Source organism: Neltuma alba, unplaced genomic scaffold (assembly GCF_004799145.2).
Source record: "Neltuma alba isolate B1F8T4 unplaced genomic scaffold, ASM479914v2 tig00010229_pilon, whole genome shotgun sequence".
NCBI lineage: Eukaryota > Viridiplantae > Streptophyta > Magnoliopsida > Fabales > Fabaceae > Neltuma > Neltuma alba.
In genome coordinates this window covers 3264-26601 of record NW_021635161.1, presented here as the reverse complement: position 1 = coordinate 26601, position 23338 = coordinate 3264, and the positions used below count along the sequence as shown (strand labels likewise).

Sequence of the window (23338 nt, the reverse complement as noted above, 5' to 3'; positions counted from 1 at the left end):
AAATGTTCTCCCCACGTTTTTTATTCCTCCGGCGAAGGGTATAAGTGTAAAAGCATCTCATTTCAAATCCAAGGCACAAGAGGCGCTCTTTCGTATTCAGATTTTCCCGTTTCTCCCATTTACATTACAAACTGTTCTTTTTCTCTTTGAATTTCTCCGCTGTTACTGAAGCTTCGCAATACCCATTCGAATCCTCAACGAATGGTTCCACTTATGTTTCTGTAGACATTCATTTAATCTTAGATCACTAGGAGCGGGCGGTTATCGGAAAGCTATGGCAGCTGTTAAGGTGCACAGGATGCGTTTGGATTTCATTTCTTGTTTTTGGGTTATGCTATTTTTTTCCTTTTCGAATTTCTTGTGTGATTTTCGTAAGTTGCAGGGAAAATCTAAAGTGGGTTTAACCCAGGTCTTTGAAGATGGCCAAGCTTGTAAAAATGGTATCTGTTAATTCGGTGTTTATAATTTGTTTTAAAGATTTCTTGCCTTTTTGAGTTTGCAATTTTGCAAGACTGATTTTTTTTGCTTCTTTTTTAAATTTCTGGTGAGATAACAGTGGACCGTAGAAATTTTAAGGTTTTATCGGACATCGAGCATCTCAAAATAGGCGATGAAGAGCTCAAGTAAGCATTTTTCTGTTAGTGATTGAAAATGCATTCTTCCTGGGCACTTATAGGCAAATGATAGGGTATTAATTTTGGTCCTTTGACAGAAAAACTGCAACAGAAGCCAGTGTGCATGCAAGGTATGATTTGTTTTCTTACATAAAAATCTGGAATTGCTACCCTAGGAAAAGAGTGAACATCTATGCTCTAAAGAAATCGTATCATATGTGATACTGATAGAGGTTGTCATTTGATTTTGTTTGTTCCTCCCTTCCTCTAATTGATAAATAATGATCTAAAGCTGTGCGGTAATTCAAAGGTAATATGCCTCATTTAACTTTGTTTGTTTAACGTCTTGCATCTCTTCATGGCTTATGTAGAAGGAGTGCTTTGGTAGCTAACAGAGGGTGTATCTTGAATACTGCCAATAATTCAAAGGTAATATGTCTCAGAACTTTCTGAATACTCTATAACTTCGGTAGCTAATCAGAAGATATCTGCGAGTTTGCTGTTTGGGTTGCGTTTGATGACCATATCAAGGTTGTACTTATTTTGTACCTTTAATGCTGAAGGGCGGCTTCATAAGTATGAAGAAAAGCAGTGGCATATACGGCAGTTCTGGTATGCCATAACTAGACAAAAGCTGTGAATAAATCTAGACAGAACCACGTTGATGATTGGATTTATCGCTTTCATTTATTTATTTATTTTTATTTTTGTAGCAAATATGAAAGCGAGAAAGGCATTGGCTGATGTTAGCAATATTCAAGGCAACTCTTCCAGGAACATTAAACAGGATGCTTCTAAAATGAAGTGAGAATCCTCTTCATTCTGGGTAGAAATAATTGAGTATGGGTATTTTTGTAATGTTAGAAGGGGTATTTTGGTAATGTTGAGTATGGGTATTTTTGGTTTATCTGACTTTAACTCCCTTCAACATCGCTTGCTTCCCTTACCTCCGAACATATACTCCATTGTTTGATGTTTCATTTCTTACATGCTTATCCAGGGTTTTAGCCAGTACAGGCAGCAAGTTAAGCGATGCCTCTTCAAGGAGGTCCCTTACGGTATGAAAATTGCTTAGTCATATCTGTTTAAACTTTCTTTAAATCTATGTTGGTCTTTTCTTTCTTATTGAGTTACTTAGCAGAATATTTGGTTCACTTAACCTTTTATTGCTGCATACTGACAAAATGACTGGAATTGTAATTGGAATCCTACTAACGAACTTTAAAATCAAGAGTGACGAAAGCAAGTCTTACAAATTCAGTGATGATGTACAATGGGCAGAATGCTCTAGTTAGTGAGTGCCCGTTTTTCGGTTTTTGTAAGTGATATGCCATGTCAAAATATGCTTATTAAGTAGGAGATTCATCCATAGATTGATTTTTTTCCCTTTTGTTCCCCTTCCTGTTTCTATATACTCTTGTGAAAAAGCGTATAAGCTACTATCATTTTGGTAGAGCACCTTTTTACTGGTTGACTCGATTGAATCATAGGCCTACAACTATAAATTACCGAATTTGTATATATATATTTTTTCCTCCTGCATATTAGGGGAGACTGCAAAGGAATATAAGTCAAGTTGAAGTTCAGTTAGATGCTTCCAAGAGAGGTGATTTGCTTTTCCTTAGATAATTTAATCTATATTTCCTGGTTAGGAATCACTTAAATGTGTGCCTTTGTGTGGTGAACAGTAGGCACTAGTTCAATGGCACCCTTAGGTGCTCAGAAGATTAATAAAAATGGCGGAAGATCATCTGTTGCAACTGAGGGCAGGTACTGCTGGTCATATATCTTTTATCTCTCAATTATTATGATGATGCTATGCTAGATAGTTCTTGGATATTGAAGGTCTCAAGTACTTTGCTTTTTCAGGACTGTGAGGAAGTCTATCTTACCAACAGTGACAAGGTCTATTTCTTATTCAGAATCAGAATAGGTTAAGACTTAAATGTGACTGACACATCATTTGGCTTTTCTTGAAGGAGGTCTTTACCAGCGCCAAGGGGGGTCAATAAGGAAGACATGAGCAACATAAAGGTTGTTATAGTTGATTTGGAATTTATTTCATCTTTGTATTATATGATCACTACAGTTTGTCCTTCTTCTACTTGGTTTATTTAGATTTTCAGATCCTTGTCATTTTGTTTTAAAATATTTACACCCTTTTCTGTTTTCTTTTAGGGTAATGCTAGAAGTTCTGATACTGCAGAGAAAATAAGCAGAATACCAAGTAAGAAGCTGGGATATAGATAGACGCTTATAAATTTCATGACACTAAGTTATGTTAAGTTGTCTAAACTATTTACCTTCTCAGACAAGGCAGAAACAGTGAGAAAAGTTGGCCCCCAATTATCTAGTGCAAGAAGCCATCTAAGGAAGACTCGAGCGACCGATGGCCATGTTCATATGTGAGTGATAGTTATAATAGCGCCTGAAGCTTTTATGTGGATTGTATAAGTTTTGTTTGCTAGCAACTTTGCATATGTACCATTTCTTTTCTTTGCAAACACTGGTCTTTGGAGAATGCTTTTGTAAATTTTATATTATAATTTTAAATTCCTTTTGATACGCCTGTATGCCTGTTTATTTTATTCTATTTTTTGTTAGGTGCCCACTATTCCTTTTTGATATGCAATATAGTTTGATGACTATGAAGTCTGACTTGCTTGACTTATTTTAATTGGGGGACTGGAAGATAGGTTGCTTGTCATTAATTGATAATTTTCATGCAGTAATCCGGGAGCCAGGGTTAAAACCAATGTTTTACATACGTCCTCAAGGAAGTCCATCAAGGTATGTTAGCTGTATTTTTAACTATTTTTCCTGATTTGATTGCCCCACCATCTGTGCTTTGTTTTGTTTGGTTGCTTAGTTTCTCTTCTATATTTTTACCCTGCCATAACACTCTAGTAATGCATGTAGCATAAAAAGTTAGACCATATATAGTAACTGAAGTAGAAAAACTTTGCAGACAACTTAAGGTATGCAAATAGAGAATACACCTTGAGTAATATGAACTTATAAAAAGGGAAAGAATAAACGTAGAAAAAGAAAAAACTTCTTTTTTCTCCTGGCTCTATGTCCAAGTCTGCCAACGTTGATAAGTTAGCTGCTGCATTTAATGTTTTACATGGATTAGTGATGAGTTTTGCCAAGCATGGTGATCTTCACTTTAGTGATCAAAGTCTATTGTCCAGTCTGCCTATAATATCCAATGCCGGATATCTTTCTTAATATGTTGGAGTATCCACCTATTTTACCTGCTCTTGGCCTTGCTTGCAGCCTCTTGTAAAGACCACACTTAAGGCTTCTAACGCTACAAGGACTTCAAAATCTAAGTCCAAATCAGCTGCTGCAATTTCATCACAGGATGATAAAACAGTTGCGTTGTCTCTCCATGAGAATAATTTACCTCTGGTTTCCAATGAGGCAAATGAAAGGGAGCTTCCATCTGTTGGAGACAGCAACTCCAGAAAAAATTCGTTAGAGATAATTGGAAGGAAAAAGTCCACCCGTCGGAAATCTTATACGACTTTGTTACTGGAAAGATCTAAGGTTGATGCTTAATGCGTTCTGCTACATTTCTTTCACTTAGCATATAGATTTTAGTTATAATGACTTAATCTTACAGCTTCTCAAGGAAAGCGGTGAAATAACTGAGCAAGATAACCTACCAAATATCGACGATGAATGCAACCAACTAGAAGTTTCTGAGTATATTGATGAAATATATCGGTACTATTGGGTCACTGAGGTAATATGAACTTACCTGAAGATGCTTATCCCTTTTTGATTTTCTCCTTTCCATGCTATGATAGATTTTCCTATCTCAAGTTATAGTAATAACTGAAGTATTTTTTTTTTGAACAATTTTTTAAACACTGTCAAATTCATCCAATCTCAATTTATTTTTATCTTCAGGCTCAAACTTCGGCTCTGGCAAATTACATGTCAATTCAGACAGACATTACACCTCATATGCGGGGCATATTAATAAACTGGTTAATTGAAGTACTTCCCTTTTTCCCTTAACCTTCAACTGGCTTTAAATCAATATATTATCTCCTTTACCTTTCCGTTGTCTGAGGTATACATGTTCATTTCCTTTGCTTTCTCGCTTCCGGCTTTTACAGGTGCACTTGAAATTTGAGTTGATGCCGGAAACCCTGTATCTCACCGTTTCATTATTGGATCAATATCTATCTCTAGTGACAATTAAAAAGAATGAATTGCAGTTAGTTGGTCTTACTGCACTTTTGCTGGCCTCAAAATATGAGGATTTTTGGCATCCTCCGGTAGGAATCAGTTTCTCCATCATTCGTTTCTTTTGAATAAAATATTGCTTGGTTTATCGGGATTGATAGTAATGTGTCCTTTCTTTCTATCTGTTTTAGGTCAACGATTTGACAAGCATTTCAGTTGAATCATATACAAGAGAACAAATGCTTTTAATGGTATGCGAGCTTACTTTCTTTTGGCCTTTTTTATGAGCACGACTCTTCGTCACTCGCTCAACTTTATGCTGATCTAGAAAATCTGCTTGCTTGTCTGTTTAACTAAAATGGAGAGCCCCAAAAAATCATAAAGCATATTCTATTATTCAACCACAGGTAATTGCGTGCAAGGATTTGTTGCGTGTTGGTATATATTCCTTAGAAGTAAAAATTGTGCTTTGTCTATTATTCTTATTCTATTTCTTTCCCTGTTTTCTGAACTTCTAGACCTGTTTGAGGGATAGGCTTAAAGTTTCCATGACCAGACTCTAATGTCTGCAGTTGTTTTGCTGTTCAGGAGAAGCTTATTCTTAGAAAGTTGAAGTTCCGTCTTAATGGCCCCACTCCTTATGTTTTCATGGTGAGGTTTTTGAAGGCTGCTCAGTCAGACAAGAAGGTATGTTAATGCAGCATAAATGTTCCGTGCAGATGGTGCCGATTTAGGGTGTCAATTTTTGTTTTGGCCAGAAATTTAGGATGTCAAATTGACATCAATACACACACACACAATTTCCTATCACTAATACAAGAGATTGCAGTGCTCCTACAAATATTTTAAGATGGTATTTTCAAAAAAACTAACACATATTTTTGACAAATAACTAATTTAATTAGTTTTTTTAATCTACCCAAATTAGTTAAGTAAATCTTATATTAAGAACTAGGGGTAGTATTTATTGGAAGCCGCACTGCTCACAAAACAATGAGTGATACAGCTTATAGCGTTAGGTTGTGTGTAATATATGGACCTGCGACGTAGTTGCTTTTTAGAGCTTGAAGGATGATAGTTAATGAAGATATAAAAGCTTTTATTTGTAGTTTAATGTTCTCATTCAGGACAAAATGTTTGGTTCTCTAAACCATTTGTTGAATATTTGCCCCAGCTGGAACATTTGGCATTCTGTCTCATTGAACTGTGCCTAGTTGAATATGAAGCCTTGGCATTCAAGTCTTCGCTGCTATGTGCATCCGCAATCTATGTTGCTCGCTGCACCCTGCAAATTAACCCCCCGTGGACTCCGTTGCTTCAGAAACATGCTCGTTATGAAGTCTCCCAATTAAGGCACGATTCTATATTCTCTTGGACCCAACTTAGTTTCACTCTTTTCATGTTCGCTGTTGACTTTCTGATCAAAATTGACGAAGCAGATAACTTTTAACATTTTAGCTTCACCCAAGTTTTGGTACTTCTATGATTCTGGGTAATCCTAGTTATGCTAACTGCATAATCATTTGCAGGGATTGTGCAGAGATGATATTGAAGTTCCATAAATCAGCTAGAACAGGAAAGCTCATGGTTACATATGAAAAATATTCAAGGCCTGAACTCAGTGGTGTTGCAGCCCTGAAACCGTTGGACAGCCTTCCTCTGATTTGAATTGTGTATTTGTGCTTCAATTCTATCACTCTGTAATAGCCTAATAGGTGTGATATACTAAGAAATTACTGTATTATGTTGTAACCTGTAACCACATAGCATGTGACTGCATATGATATGAATATGGACCACAAAAGGAATTGAATACAAAAAACTAACTTCTCGAGGCATTGTTGTAGTGTTTCATAGTTGAAAGAAATTTGGGCTTTTCTTCTTTTAAATTTAAATCAATTATATATGTATGTCTGTATAATTATTTCAGAACTTTAAAGATGTCTGGAAATTTTGAAGATACACGTCGTCTATACTATACATACAAGTTGATCAACTGATATTCAGACGTTATTATTATTAAAAAAAAAAAAAGAAAGGGAAGCATTAAAAAAAAAATTTTGGAGACTCCAAACTTTTGATCCATTAGAACTTTGAGCTAAAACGTCCTGATGATAATACTTCCATTCCATTTCTAGCTTGTTATATATTTTTTTGAAAAAATATAAAAATTTAAGAAAGTTAAGTTAAACAAATTTTTATTTAAAACCCCTTAAAAAAACAAAAGAAAAGAAAATCAAAACCTCCTCTGAAACGACCACCTTAAGCACCCCAAAATGGGGAACAAAAGCGAAGCATAGAAGACCCCGACTTGCTTCATTCCATTTTGGTCGGGATATTTTCTTCCTTGAGTTGTAGAAACATGCTTAAGAAAACACTCAGAATAATTAAAACAAAATCATTGTTTTCTGGAAAAGCCACTGTACCTAATAACCGATACCCAACACAGCTATTTCTCAAGATGGAATATACACCAGCAAAACTGATGATCTGACGTGATAATGAAGGAACTTTATTAGGGGGAGAACATAAAATGCAGGACATACTTCAACAACTCACAAATAATCAGTTTCTTAAGCATTTTTTATCAGATTATTCAGTAAAATTATATGCAAGAGTACTTTTCCTGAAGGAGTCAAATAATATGGTGCTGATTCGGCAAAGTATGTTTTTCCCATGAAACCACTCTCATTTACAGGCTTGATGGCAAACAACTAAAAGCATTATAGATTACGAGCTGGAAAATCGAAACTTCTACAAGAAAAAAGTGACCCAACCAGACAGGTTTCCTGATATAAACGCTAGGTTTAAGGGAAACGAGTGCAAACCCATTTTATATTTTATATTATCCTAATGTGTCACGTGAGACAAGACAAGAACCAATCTATAACAGAGGATGTGGCAGAGATATATTTATATACCTTAGGCAAACATGTCCACAGGCATATGCTGAATCAGTATATTTATATGAGCGCTTTAAGAAACACACACACACACACACACACTCAATGAATTAGGAAAGTCATAAGCTGGGTTTCAAACATGGGAATTCAAGGCATAGGACACAAAAAAGGTAATTAACTATAGTAATACAAGGCAGGTGAAAATATGATTCCTCTGAACAAGTGTGATCCACAAGGTTCAACTACAACAAAAGGGGGGAAAATGACAAGATTCAATACAGTGGCAGAATTGAAGTGAATCCCTGTAGAATATTGCATATAGATGTAAGTCATACTGTGTGAGCTCACCAATCATGAAGAGATTCCTTAACAGAGTGAGCAACTAGGACTCTTCAGCATCCCAGCCTATCTATATACACTCTTGTACGTTAACAAAAACCCATAATATATGAGTATTGACCAAATATTATACCTAACCTATTCCATAGTATTGTATATATCACCTATCAGATGACTATGAACATGTAGCTAGACCATCCTGTGGTAGCAACCTACCGTCTTCATCCAATGTTCCTTTAACTGCCCGATAAAACTCGATCCATGAAGAAGAGTATGAATCCGCAGGAGCCCACAAGAATGTAGGGTTCGGACTTGCAGGGCATGCAGTGACCAGATCCAAAACCGAGACCGGTTTGAGCGTCTGAGGAAAATTGAATGCTAAATTGTCCACTTTGTGTTCATAAATTTTGCCATTTCTGTCTAGTTTATAACGTGAAGTGCCCTGAAATTCTCCCTTGGTTTCCCACGGAACTCTTGGCACCCCTCAGGTTCCACCTAATCAATATCTCATTCTCTGAAGGCTGCCATATCCTATACACATCCAAAGCAATCTCACGAAACAAAATTTTGCCATGAAACCTCAAAGCCCAGAAGATCAATTTGTACTTTTCAATCCCAGTGAATGTATTTAAAGGGTCCTTAAATGTTATGTCATCCCTGAAACGATCAAAATCCCAACTTTCTCAGAGGAGGGGGAAAAACTATCCACAACAAAACAACACAGTAGATAAATTAAAGACTTAAATGTAAGAAGAAGAAAAAAACCTGTAAATTTCATAATTGAGATCTTTGATGAAGAGGAGAGGGACGTCCTCACGAAGGGTCCGCACAGCATAGCCAAGATTGATATAGAAATTGTCTTTCTGATTCTTGTTATCTTGAGCATCTGGGGGCGGGTTAACTTGGGCAACCTGTACAGCGGAAGTTTGGAGGCAATTCAATGAAGAAGAAGAAGAAGAAGACGAAGCTACAGAGAGAGAAGAGTAGTGAGAAACGGGTTTTGCAAGAGACGCGGCTTGAGAGACGGGCTTTTCTTTGGCTTTGGTTTGGGGTAAGAGGGACGAAGGGAGGTTAGGTAGAAGAAAAGCCATGGCCTCTGTTTCTCAGTGTTGCCCCAAAGATATTAGATAGTCATCTGCAAGATGGAGAAAGAGGGAAGAGAAGAGACTTGTCGTCCTGATTCTCTCTCGAAAGTTTGTGACTTTCTGGGGACGAAGCAAAATGAGGCTCTTGTTTTCTGTTTTGATATGAGTGGCTTAGAACGTGGCCATGACATTATGTTGATTTCCCCTTTTCATATCGGACCCGAATTTCTTATTATTTTTCTTAAAATATCTTTTCGAGAAAACAATAACACCAAAAACTACGAGCAAAAAATTATTGAAGTGAACTTGTCGACAAAGTTGGCAAAAAAAAAAAAAAGAAAACAAAGAACTCGTCAACAAAACATATTCCTTGAGTCTTCTTTTCCTCACAGTAATAAGTCTTACGTTTGGTGAGTTGAGAAAAATAATGTTGAAAAAGTGTGTCATTATTTATTTTTCTAAAATTGAATTTATGGGCAGACGTTTGCTTCACAAAAATAAAATTTGATTGGTGCTCATCGAAACGCTGAAAAGAACAAAGGAATGAGACTTCCCTCATAGAGGTGAATTAGTTCAGGAGAGAAGGCTCTCAATTGACTTGAAGGGGAGGGAATGGACAGGAGAAACTACTCTACGATAAGCAAGAGCAAGAGTTCAGAATTATAAACACCTCCCAAGCTAGTTTGTAGTGCAATTATGGTCTTAAACATAAGTAATTTAACTGAAAAAGTTTAGCTACTTTATCAGAATGGTCTTAAAATTAAAAAAGTTTTCATATTTATCCCCTAATTAATACTGTCAATTTAAAAATCAAATATTCTTTGTAAACTCTTTAAAAAACAGGACAACTTTTAAAAAATATTAAAGCATCTAAAAAAAAACTCATGCAGTATGATGTATATTTACAAAGGATATGCCACAACCTACCATTCCCTTTTGTCCTTATTACAGTGCCTCTTCAAAAGTGATTTTTGGATTCAAATACAAGTGATCAACAATCTCATTGATTACCTTTTTCTCATTTTACCCTTATTATTAATATATAATTGGTGTTTAAAGTTGAAAGAAAATAACACAAGAGTATACATCTGAACAAAATGGTTGTCTTGTGATGTCTGTGGGCATAGTTGCAAGCTTATAATGATCCCTCCAGCAATTGTTAAAATGACTGCAATCATTCATGGACTTTATCTTTGCTGGAATAGCATATTCAAATAGTAAAAACTCGATCTAATTGCATTGAAACTATTAATTTTGTTTTGAAAAGTTGAGATGAAAATTACCCTTTCAAGGATATAGCTAAAAATGTTAGAAATTTATCTCATAGAAAATGGTAGATTGGTGTTGAGTATAATAATATCTTTGTGGATGTGTTTGTGAGTATAATAATATCTTTGTGGATGTTCATATATCTCTCATTAGATTCTATTGAAAGTATAAAGTTGTGGCCTATAAAATAGAGACCATGTATAATATATTAAGTACTTTTGAATGGAATAGAAATACTCTCTCTTGTTGATCCTCTTTCCTCTCTGTATGATTCTTCTCTATATTTTTTTTTATTTATAACAGATTGTAATTAAATGTTTCTAGAGATAGTAATACCATAGTTGATCACCTGGCTAAACTTGCTCACGATCTTGTAGAAAAATTTTGTATCTTTTTTTTTTTCTTACAAGGGGCGGGATCGAACCCACAATGCACACACCCCACACGCACACACCACTTGGCCAAACGACCAGTTGTTAGTTGCTCTGCTCAGGTTAGCTTTTAGGCTTTTCATGTTTGGAGTTGTAGTTTTCTGTTAAAATAATATTATTCAACATTTATTGAAAAAGTAAAAAAGAATGGGAAAATTCCAGATAAAGCCATTTGAATATACATAATTTCATATTGGGTCCTGGAATTGTCTAAATGACAGAAAGGGTCAATGACCCAATCTGTCATTTCTAAAATTAAGAGCAATTAACAATTTTGTCTTCATTTGTATTCATTCACTACAATAATTTAAGGAATTACTACAAAGGTTTAGGTGTTACCTAGATTTATGTAAAAAATAACTATTTATTTTTTTGTAGTCAGGAATGCCCCATAAAAAGGTGACTTGTTATTAACTACAACTAATTATGTGATCACTAGAACAGTATAAGCATTACCTAGATTTGTTTAGAGAATAACTACTCACTTTTACTTTCATTTGTATTCATTCACTATAATAATTTAAGGAGTCACTATAAAGGTTTAAGCGTTACCTAGATTTGTGTAAAGAATAACTATTCGCTTTTTCGTAGTCAAGAATGCCCCATGAGAAGATGCCTTGTTATTAACTATAACTAATCATATAATCACTAGAATAGTATAAACGTTACCTAGATTCGTTTAGATAATAACTACTCACTTTTATTTAATCAGGACAAAATTGTCAATTATTCTTAATTTTAGAAATGACAGATTGGGTCATTAACCCTTTCTGTCATTTACATAATTCCAGGACCCAATCTAAAATTATGTATATTCGAAAGGCTTTATCTTGGGATTTTTTCAAAAAGAATACGGCAATATAATTGAGTCGATGAAGCTAATTTAAGACTTGAAAACATGACAAACGGAGTCAACATAGATAGGAGTTTTTTAGCCTGTTTGGTTGGATTACATAAATGGGAAATACATGTAATCCTAATGCATCCCCACATTTCCGATGTTTGGTTGGTCAAAAATAGTGTAATGGGTATTACATGATAGCATTATGATTCCCTTAAATCCAGTAATAGGGATTACATTAAAAAACCTATGTAATCCCCATTACCACCACTCAGAATCCACTCTTGACTTTCCTACCCTTCATCCTTGTCATGGTGTAGCTTCAACCTTCAAACCACATCGAAAGCAATCTTCACCTGTATGCTTCTCCTCACCACTGACAGCCGTCATTGGCAGCACGTTATCGCATAAACGAGAACCACATCGTCCTTCTTATCCATGAAGAATTTGCTCAAATCTGAAGACCACGGTTGCTCTTCCAGATCCAAAGCCACAAAGGGGACAAATGAAGGTTGTGAAGAGTTTTCTCAAACCCAAAATTTTTCCTATTCAAAATCTAAAGCCACGATTGTGATTTTGTTGGGCCGATGGTGGACAAGGGGAGGAGGACAACTGGTGGATGGGAGAGAGTTTTCTCTATTAGGGATATTTTTGTCCTTACGCGCTTATTTAAATTTAATTAAATCAAAATATTAAACTCCATTGTAGAGCGTACCAAACACAGTCATGTAATGCATATTGCATTGCATTCCATTCCTTTCCATTACACTCCATTTCATTACTGCACATTCAATGAACCAAACAGGCACTTTGTGTTGATTATAAGCTGGGGCTCAATCACGTGGAAAAAGGGACGAGGGACTAGTTCTTCCAGGCATAATAGATCTGATAGACTGATATCATTAAGTGCCTCTGCGGCTCTGCCTTCATGGATTTGAGCATATTGAAGCTCAAGATGTTCAAACCGGTTTCTTTTTAGGCTGCATAATGATCAGCTTTAATAGCGATTTTGTCTTGGCTTATAATCATAAGAAAGAGAGAGAAAATATTTTTTTCATCAAAGACAAAAAATATAATAGATATTAAATAAGAATAAAATTAAAAAAATTATTAAATTTTAAAAAAATTTAAATTTTTTTTATTTGTGTGAAACACATTAAAAATAACTTATAAATAGGATAAAATAATATAAAATAAGTGTTTTTAATGGCCACCCCAACGACCCCCTCATTGTCTGGAAGGTAGTCGTGCCCCCACTATGTTCTCCTCAATTTCCTCGAAGATCTAACTCCACCCTTCAATTTCGTTTCAAGAGAATTATGGCGTAAGCGTCTGATTCTCAGGAAGCTCGTTATGCCCCATCAATCCGTCGTAATATCTTGAAGAACTTGCAGTGAGCCGTTCATAAGAGTTGGGAGGGAAATTCATGGTAATTAATTATTAAGACAATTTGATGACACTCCAGTACTCCACCTTCTAATAATTCGAAATCAGACCATTAATGTATATAAATTTGAGATGAATCCCAAACTTCAATTCATTTGCTCTGGATTGAGATCTGGTCGGTTTTGCTGCGATAAACTTTCACAAACAAAACATCGCGGTCCATATGAGTGTTTTTTACTACTACTTCATCTTCATTTATGGAATTTTGTTCCTTCCCATTTTCAATCCTCATGACTTCAAAAAGTGTCTCAGCAACTCCATCAGTTTGGTTTTAATAAGATTTTGCTCTTCTTGTCTGTGAACTGAATATTATTCACACATGGACAAAGCTCAATATGGCTTGGATTGCAGAGCAAAGACAAGCCCTAGTTGAAGATCTAATCCGAATCTCGTCAAAAAGAAATAGTTTTACAGTGAAATAAAGATTCATTCTTTTTTCTAATACGACTATGAAATTCTTCGACAAATATAAAACGAAGACAACTAAAATATAGGAACATCTGAATGCATGAGCCTTATGGAAAGGCAAATGCCAGAATCTCAGCTCCACATCTTTATCGGCAACGTACAGCACTGAAAGCGCTATTGAACAAGCGAATCAGAGACTCTAATTTGTTGCCTTATTCTTTACAGAAACTCAGAATTCACAAAGATCAGTTTTGAAAAAAACGACATAAAGGAAGGCTCAGCAATGATTGAGATAACATCAACAAACCCACAACAGAGCTTTCATAGTTTGATGGTATATATCATTCATCACCGCCACCAATTGTCGTCGCAAAAGAAGAAACAAAAGATTGAAAATTTGAAGTCAGAAACGTAAATATGAGGAGAACGAAAGCAGGCCTCAGATTGAATAGTTAAAGAATGCTTCAGAGAGAATTCTCAGATGGTACGGACAAATGATTGGGCATCACAGGCCACGGAGGAATTAAAAATACGAAGAAATTGAAGAAAGAAGAGAAGAACACTAATCGAAGAAGTAAAGAAGGATAAAAACCTGATGCAGAATCGAATCGGTGAAGGAGGTTGCCAATAGGAGGCTTAAATAGATAGAAATGGGGAGGGAAAGAGGGAGGAACAAGGGAAACCCTAATTTGAGGTTTGGGCTTGGGCCTCAATAACATCCCATCTTCAAACCCAATCACTAAATCTTTTAGGTTTCCCATTGAGTTTGTACCAGCATCGAGTGTATGCACTTGGGGCCAGCGATGAAAACGTGCCATTAATTATTAATATTTTCTAGTAATGATAGTTTTTTTTTTAAACAAAAAATGATTTCTCAATGAGAACTCTATAATATTTCAAAGATGATTTTTATAATTTTTGGGAATATAATAGAATTAATCATTTATAAATATTAATGAAAATTTTTTTTCTTAATCATTAATATATTTAAAATTTTCAATTACAATTAAATATAATTATAAATCATGATTCTTCGACCGCTTTTTTTTTTTTTTTGGGTATATGGTTACTGCGCTCAACATTCTGTGCGTGATCAAGATTTATCAAAAACGCCTGAGTCATATACTTCACTGATCAAGATTTGTGGGATTGATCTGCTATCCAGTGAGCTCCTCCTTGTCTGCTCTGTTTTGGCAAGTTGTCCTTCTCACACCTGAGTTCGATGGCATGGTTTCATCATCCGAAACAGTACAAGATCATCATCGCCATCATACATTAATTCACTTGTTCGTGGGCACTACCTAGGGAGGCCACACAAAACCATTCTCATTTTCTACCAAAGAGCGTCAAATATAAACGAGCCTTAGAAGTGGCATAGAAAAACCAAGAAACAGCAGCAAAGAGCACCAACGTTATTGATGTTAATCAGCTGAATCCAAGAAGAAACATTCTCGTACACATCAAGGGGAGCGCGTCTGACAGACTCCACATTCATTATCCTTCCTTGGTGTTGATCATCATAAAGAGCCGGGTTCGATCACATGAAAGACGATTACATACAATCCTGTTGTATAAAAGACGAGATGCAGAGACTTGAGTCAGACTTTTCTTTCATCTTGAAATTTAGCTATTATTATCCATCACTGATTGTTACTAATCCTGAGATTTGTATAAAAACGCCTGGTCCCAGTGATCTGAGATTTGTATAACTTATGCCAACGAACAGCGTAAATCAGTCATTCTTAAAATGCCAGGGCTGTGAAATGAATCTCTCAAGGCCGCATATGAAACCGAATTCCAGTCGACCGTGTAACCAGGATGAACTCACGTCTTTATTTCTTTCTCAGCGTATGTAGAAGTGATGCTTAACATCGCATTATTACAAGTTATTATCAAAACCAAAACCTGAGACCATGTAACCTAACTAATCGAGACTTTAAATAAATATCCGGCGTCAAACTGTACTGTAATGGTTTTGTTTTCAGCTGTGGGCTCCCACCAAAGCCATGTGCTCTACCAGGTCCAGCACTCGGTTGCTGCAAAACACAAAGCGGTCACCCACCAATCGCAAGTTAGTAAGATTAAATAAAAGGTCCCTTTTTGCTTTTGAATATGGTTAACATGATGAAATGAAGTCAGCGCGACACAATTTCAAGCGCAAAACATCATGTCATGCTGTCGAACACAACCGCATTAGTGTAAAGACAATACCTGTCCCCCACTCGTTGTCATACCAAGAAATCAGCTTCATGAAAGATGCGCTAAGCCCAATCCCGGCTTTAGCGTCAAAATACTCGACCTGTTAAATCAAGTCGATGATATATGATAAGCCACTCATACAACAAATCTTTATTAAGAGTATCACAACTTTTGAAATCCTGTTTCAACTAACAGAAAGATAATGGAGGGTTGTCATATTTGATTTAGGATATTAATATTTTGAGCACTTCCCTGATGAATTCATTCAAATCCGTACTACTACTTTTTTTTTTTTTAAAATGATGCCTCACTTGTAAACTGAGAATAAAATATTTTTTTTGGGGGGGGGGGTTGGTTTTGGTTTCAGATGCATAAGATGTTAAACGCATCAAGAGAGTTCATCTCTTCAGGAAGCTCATATAATAATTGATCAATATCAAAATAAGGTAATCGAAGAAATTTTACCTTGGATCACCAATGAAGTCATTGGAGACAACATCCTCGTCAGTGTATCCAAGAATGCCTTTCATTGGTCCCTCCGAAGCATGCCTGAGATAATAATCAACAGAATAATTAGCCAGAAAGCCAACTGGAGTTGATTCTGGAATCAAAAGCAGATAAATTATGGCATACTTGACTGCTGCTTTGATAGCTTCATAGGAAGCACTCTTCTGAAGCCGAACAGTCAAGTCTACAACAGAAACGTTGGGGGTCGGGACCCGAATGCCATCCCAGTGAGCTTCCCATTAAGGTCAGGAAGAACTTTCCCAACAGCCTATGATTTCATAAAAACTGAACTCATTAATAACCTTTAACAATTAAGGATACAATACCTAAAAATTTGAAGACCTCCTCGTCAATCTCTTACTTTCGCTGCACCAGTTGAACTTGGAATTATGTTTTGACCAGCTCCTCGTCCTCCACGCCAATCCTTCATAGAGGGCCATCTACAGTCTTTTGTGTTGCTGGACAATGAATAGAATTATCATGCCACGCGTACCAAGTCAGCATACCAGGAAATGGTTTAACACCCTCCTCCTCCCAACCTTTAAAACAAAAAAGTGGGGGGGGGGGGGAGTGGCAAGTGTGCAGAGGATACCTGTTGTAGCATGTACAGTTGTCATCAGGCCTTCAAGTATGCCAAACTCCTCATGAACCACCTAAAAGATGGTAAATATATGACATACCCGCATGGCAAGAGAATGAAACAGGGCCTTGTATATAAGTTGAAGGTCAGAAAAAAGGTATGAATTATGACACATTATAGATATCTCTTTTCTTTCTGGATTAGTCACAAAGCATTCTAATTTCTAATACTATTGAACCCTTGAACTTACCCTTCTCCTTCACGTTTAAAAGGAGGATCTACCCCAAGACCTAGACGTTGTAGGCTTTTCTACCATTGAACTATATCACGCTTAACCTAGGGCATGCAAATCCATCAAGATTATATCACAAAACAGCACAAGTTTAATATAGCTTGCTACCACAGGATGTAATGAAACCTTGGCAAGAGGAGCAAGACAATTTGTAGTACAGCTTGCATTGGACACAATGTCCATGTTTGCTTGTATATTTTCTCATTCACTCCCACCACAAACATTGGAGCATCAGCAGATGGAGCTGAAATTACAACTTTCTTGGCACCACCCTACAGAGTACCATAACAGAAAGCAAATGAAGCTAGAAAGAATCGACGAGGGACAAGGGTCATATAGAACACTTGAATTACAAATAAATGAGATAGCGACCTTTAAATGTGCTGAAGCTTTCCCCATTGTTGTAAATACTCCCGATGACTCAACAACAAAATCAGCCTCAAATTCACCCAGGGGATCTCTGCAGGGTCTCTGCATCAAGAAATAAGGCGTGTATACATGTTAACGCAAATTTGAAGTATTGTGGTCAAGCAAGTAGTAATACACATGTTCCTGACATGTATTTCAATCATTAGAATTCTACACACCTTTTGCTCACAACTTTAATCTGCTTCCCATTAATTTTCAAAGTAGATTCATCCAAAATATCAATTGTCCCCTTGAACGGTCCATGAGTAGAATCATACTTAAGCATATAAGCCTGAAAGAAGGAAAAAATAAATATAGACAAAAAAGAAAATAAAACTAAAAGATAATAAAGACAAATTAACAAAGAAAGAAGAACAACAACAGTCGCAATAAGGTCTCCCAAGCATTATAACTTCTCCAGTTATACAGTGCACATGCAATTTATCGCCAAACCCCCAGTCCTAGTTGGGTTAACACTTGATATAAATTCAAAACCATTATAATAATCTGACTACCCCCGCGCGGGAGGAAGGAGAAGTAAACCCAGAGTGCTTGTCAGCACTGATAATAAAAACCAACAGTTGCTCCTAGCATCAATTAACTTTGAACATCGGGGGGGCTTAAGGTGGAAAAAATCCAGCATTGATCAATGGTTTATGAAAGCCCTTTACGAATTAAAAGAAATACAAAGGTCTCACGTGAAGTTGAATAATCCATACATTATTATACTACTGCAAAAGATTAACGTAAATCAGACTATGTCATCTACACTACTCAATGTAGTTCAGGGTTTTATCAATCATTTATCAACTAGAGTTTTATACTGATACGGATTAACTAAAATATAACATGCGTCACTAGGAGATGGTGCATATATTCATATAAGCAATATTAACAAAGCATTTACACATACATACCATATATTTGGCATCGATAAAAGGATCATTAATCGCTACAACTTCAATATCATCCCTTGAAGTAGCTATACGCAAAACCAACCTTCCAATTCTCCCAAAACCTGCAATTCCAGCAAGAAAATATGGGTTCTTTCTGGAACCAAACTGACATAAACTTGCGGAGTATGTTTTCTGGCCAAGTAAACTGCATATTCCAAAGCACGAAAACTCTACAACTTAGATTTCACCAAAACAATGCCCAAAAATGAGTGGGTTTCCAATTTCATCTTCAGAAAATTCAATGGTTCAGGAACTTTCAGATTCAGATGTCACTGTCATAAACGGCAGCAGTTCCATTGAGCACAAGAGTGAGGTAGTTGCATGAATTTATTATGTGACATTATTGCAAACAGGATCCAAAATACACATCAGAGATAATGTATTTTGTCAAAAAGAACCATTGTTGTAGGAAAAATGAGACTTCCTATGCAAACAGAAGCGTGGTATAGAAAGCATCAAGTACATAGGTTTCAAATTCGACGAGATAAAACTTCATAATAACTAAGAAAATTAATTCCACCTTTCTGGCATCTAATGAGATTATTAGACTGAAACTAAAAATCAATCAGAGGACAAAGTCACTCCTTCTACATCCATTTTTCTAAACTCCACGAGTGAATGAAAATTTGAAATGGGGACAGGACATAAATGACTGGAAACTTACCATTAATTCCAACTCTAATCTTCGCTCCGCTCCTTGATTCTAAACAAAACAAAACAACCAAGAGTAACAATAAAATTGCTGCCCGTAAATTAACCTATTATATACATAAGATAAGCATTATTCATACTCTGCAGAGGGACTGGGATTTCAGTAGCTGTGGCTTTGATGGCTGGATAATTCTGGCATAGGAGTTTCTGAGAAAATTATAATATTTCATGATCCCACAATAATAAAAGGTCAGAACAACTAAAAAAAACGAAAAGAAAAGGAGAAAAAGAATATCTGCACTGAATCAAAAGTTTGAGCAACTCAACCGTAGGACTAGTGATTCAGCTGGGAGTGAAGTTCCAAATAAGCTAGATTGTAAACTTTTAGATTTTAGGTTGCAACTCGATGCATGGCATGACACCTGAATGATAAATAAGTAAGCAAGATGTTATGGAAAGGATATAACAACCCTGAAACTACCAGGGAAACAAGCACCTACCTTTTAAAAATAAACTCAGTTTAACTGTTAAAGAATCAGGAAGGGGAGGGAAAAATCAGAATAGAAAATAGCTGGGAGACATTCAATTTCTTCACAATTCCTCGGGCATTTTGAGTTAACGTGTTACTTTACCAACTTTTACAGTCACAAAAGAGAACATCGCACATAAAATTATTTCTTCCTTCCCCTTCCCCCTGTTGCATAGTTAACCCGAAGAGGGCACCAAAAACCAATCGGTTTGAATTTGAAACTTAAATGGAGGAAACATTGTAAAATCATAGCATACGATAAGTTATAATGTAATCTCTAATCAGAAGACATGATATTATCGTAGCCCGTGATTTCAAGTCTTGTTCGAAGGTTTAAAAAAAAGCCTTCAGAGTTCGGAAAAGTGCAGGAAAACATAAGAAACAGCCAATAGACAAAAACACGGTCGTCTAAAACAAAATCCGAGCAAGAGTCTTCTTTTCTTTAAGGCCAACAAGAGTCCTTTCTTTAAGTTAACTAAAACCACAGCAATATGAAATGCCACGCTCATTTCAAATCAGAATTACACTTTCACTAGTGAGTTTAGCTCACGAAGCTTTGCAGCACTTCTTGAATCAAAGCAAGACACGTACGAGTCACCAAAGACCGTCACAAATACACGTATTAAGACACCAAAGACCACTACAAATATTAAAATTTACATCTGAAGTTCAAACAATATGTCATATTCCATCTTATTCCCCTTCTTCCAAGCTCAAAAGTCAAAACAAACAAACAAACAAACAAACACAAAAGCTAGTTTAAAAACCAGAAAAACAAAATAAAATACGAAAATCTAACGTGGCGCAAAAATCCTCAATGGACGTATGCATATGAAACGAGTGAAGAACAGGGTTGACAGGTTAGAGAAAGAGAGAAGGAGACCTTGAAGCCATGAGAGGAAGAAGGTGAGAGGTCAGCGGATGGAGAGACAAGCGCAGATCTCAGGAGAGAAGATGCAGCCATTGGAGAGGAGAAGCAAAAGCCCTAGACGAAGGCCGGAGAAGGGAAAGACAAAGGTTTGCTCCGAATTCGCTTGCACTGCTTCTTCCGGGCGTGGCTTCTCCTTTTAAATGCCACCGGAGCTTCCTATGAATGTAACTATTACCACCTCCCCCTCTCCCCCCTCTCCCCTCCTCTCTCTACACCGACAAAACCACTTTGGTATAAGGGCTAGTATCCTCTGCAAGCGAGGGTAAATTGGACAAGGACAAAACCAAATGGTCATATTTTATTATGTAATCATTTTCATTTGCGCCAATAATGCGTGCTTTATCCATTTTATATTTACATAATTACATCTTTGCTTCTTATAATCTTCACAGTTTTTAAAAATATGTCTTTTCATTTTATTATTTTTTTTTTGTAAAATTAAAATTTAGATGAGTTGGGTTTGGAAGTCATATGATTAGGACATGTCTTCAAGTTTAAAAAATACTTTCAGAGATATTTACAAATTTCCAATTAATAAAATTCTCACATTGGAAACTAAATTTAAATTTATAATCTTATAAATTATGAGTTGACTTATTACTAACCAGATTAACTCTTACTAGTTCATTTTATTTATTTTAATGTAGTTAACAAGTCAACATGTTCTCTCACGATAAAATATCATTACTTACAATTTTACAAACCACATCTAAACTCAAATTATACACAAAAAAGTAGTCATTATTTAAAAATTAGATTGAGGCGTATTTCTTGTGAAATTTTAAGTGAGTCATATCGTATTATTTATCAGTTTTAAATTTTAAATAATATAGCCTCATTGCAAATTCTGGATTGGAAAAAAAAAAACCATAGCTCCAGCCTCCAGATGTCGAGTGGACCCAATGACGGTGGTTTTGATGTGATGAGATGAGGATGCAGAGGTAGATATGGTGAGGGCATGAGCAGCGGAGCCTTTCTGGATTCTCCAAGAGAGTTGCGTAAAGGGTGTTTGTCACCACGTGATCTGCGGAGAGGGCTACTCAGAGAGTCAGAGGTTCCGACCCTCCCAGAAAATGAAAAAAGATTATGGAAAAATTAGGAAATTAATTGTGGAAATGTATCCAAGACCCAATCTTTAAATGGATGTATCTCATTTTTAGCATATTCTCTCTCCATTTCTTATTATAAGATCTAATTTTTTGAATCAGTTTGTTTTTGTTATAATATTTTTTTTAGTTTGTCTAAATAGTTAATACAATATTACTTATTTTATCCTTAATTCATTATATTTAATACATTCTCTTTTTCATTTATTTCACTATTACTTTCTCACATTTATAATAAGTATATTTATAAAAGAAACTGCATTTGCTACATATTAATTACTTTTAACTATTTTTTTAAACCATATAATTTAGTTAAAAAGATCTTATAATAAGAAATAGAGTAGTATAATTCTTCTTTAATTATGAGTAATTTACCAATAGCTATGTGTAACATATTTTGATTATTTTCTATTATGCGCAAATGTTTTTATTTTGCACATAATTAAAATACAAGGTTGCACATGGTTAAAGAATAGTATTACTCACTGAAAATAGATTACACATGTTCTTAAACAAATTCTAAATATTCTTGCACAATTATTTTTTAATAAATAAGTTTAACTGCTTTTTACTTTTTTATAATACATTTTTAATTGATGTATTTTATATCGGTATGCTAATTTTAATAATTAAATATTAAAAAAAATTTCCATAAAACTATTATAATTTTTTTTTGTATTTTAATGCAAATAACCAACTTATCTCTCTTTTAGATTGTACGAGTTAACAATAACATGACATCATATTTAGAGTCGGGGGGAGTCTTGATCAATTGAGTTAAAAAAATTTTATGCTAAAGTATTTAATTTTAAAATATTTTAAATACTGTAAAAGAATTGGAATTCAAGGTTAAGTTTTGGATTAAAATTTATGCTTTATAATTTTAATTTAAAAATTGTATGTAGCATTAGTTGAAATAATTTTAAATGTAACAATGGAAGAATATTAATATATGATTGTCAAATACTACTTTAAATATAATTATGCTCAAATTGATTTCGTTGTCTTGGATTTTTCTCGTTTTCAGATCGTCACTTTGTCCCCAGGCCCCCCACTTCCCGCTTTCAACGTCAGGTATCTGGCAATTTTCCACACGTTTGGCCTTAGCAAGAAGAAAATTCTAAATTTATTACCCATTTTTATTATAAAATATAATTTTAGAAAAACTTAAACATTAAATATTAAACCCAAAAAAAAAATACCCAACTATCAATTATTGGCCAAAAACATCAACTCCAGAATTGGTCACGCGAAATGGCATTTGGTACAACTTAAATTATTCAAAAGAAAATATATAATTTATTTAACTCTTGTCTCAAAACGTAACAATATCATCCAAGAGTTATTAGAATAATTTTTATTATTTATACACACAAAAACATTTTTGAAGTGTGGAAAGCATAAGGTAGGAATGCCAGGTCCGGTATTTAATATAAGAACTCTTTTTATTTTTATTTCATTCTAATATAATACTTCAATCTATTTTGTTTCTTATATTTATCTTTTTTTAAGATGTCTTTACAATAATAGTAGTTCTAACCAATAATTAGCAAGAATATTTTAAAAAAGACAACGCTTATTTATTATAAATAACTAAATTAACTAATTTTTTTAATCTACTCAAATTAGTTAACTAATTTTTT

General features: G+C 35.1%; 1 protein-coding gene, 2 non-coding genes and 2 pseudogenes across 7 annotated transcripts; 1 reads left to right on the top strand and 4 right to left on the bottom strand.

The window, feature by feature from the left end:
* Positions 1-97: 97 nt before the first annotated feature.
* LOC114755016 (putative cyclin-B3-1) lies at positions 98-6703 on the top strand. 5 transcript variants are annotated; one of them, XM_028943887.1, is made up of 23 exons: positions 98-289; positions 383-440; positions 557-623; positions 713-745; positions 986-1043; positions 1178-1226; positions 1328-1418; positions 1615-1672; positions 2163-2220; positions 2306-2384; positions 2484-2519; positions 2594-2648; positions 2793-2841; positions 2926-3019; positions 3344-3404; positions 3894-4166; positions 4243-4365; positions 4533-4622; positions 4745-4906; positions 5006-5065; positions 5403-5501; positions 5989-6167; positions 6344-6703. In XM_028943887.1, exons 1-23 carry the CDS (start codon positions 275-277, stop codon positions 6480-6482), a joined length of 1986 nt encoding a protein of 661 aa, XP_028799720.1. In that variant the 5' UTR covers positions 98-274; the 3' UTR covers positions 6483-6703. The 5 variants fall into 5 exon arrangements, with proteins under 5 accessions (XP_028799720.1, XP_028799723.1, XP_028799721.1 ...); XM_028943888.1 differs by having other exon boundaries at positions 99-289; positions 410-440; positions 2303-2384; positions 6344-6666; XM_028943886.1 differs by having other exon boundaries at positions 99-289; positions 2303-2384; positions 6344-6666.
* Positions 6704-7872: 1169 nt separating this feature from the next.
* On the bottom strand, positions 7873-9239 carry LOC114754954 (uncharacterized; annotated as a pseudogene).
* A 4570-nt stretch (positions 9240-13809) lies between these two features.
* On the bottom strand, positions 13810-13896 carry LOC114755068 (small nucleolar RNA snoR116). The gene has a single exon (XR_003741273.1). It is a non-coding gene; the product is annotated as a small nucleolar RNA snoR116 (small nucleolar RNA).
* A 74-nt stretch (positions 13897-13970) lies between these two features.
* LOC114755070 (small nucleolar RNA snoR117) lies at positions 13971-14050 on the bottom strand. The gene has a single exon (XR_003741274.1). It is a non-coding gene; the product is annotated as a small nucleolar RNA snoR117 (small nucleolar RNA).
* Positions 14051-15758: 1708 nt separating this feature from the next.
* Positions 15759-20742, bottom strand: LOC114755010 (glyceraldehyde-3-phosphate dehydrogenase GAPCP1, chloroplastic-like; annotated as a pseudogene).
* Positions 20743-23338: the final 2596 nt, after the last annotated feature.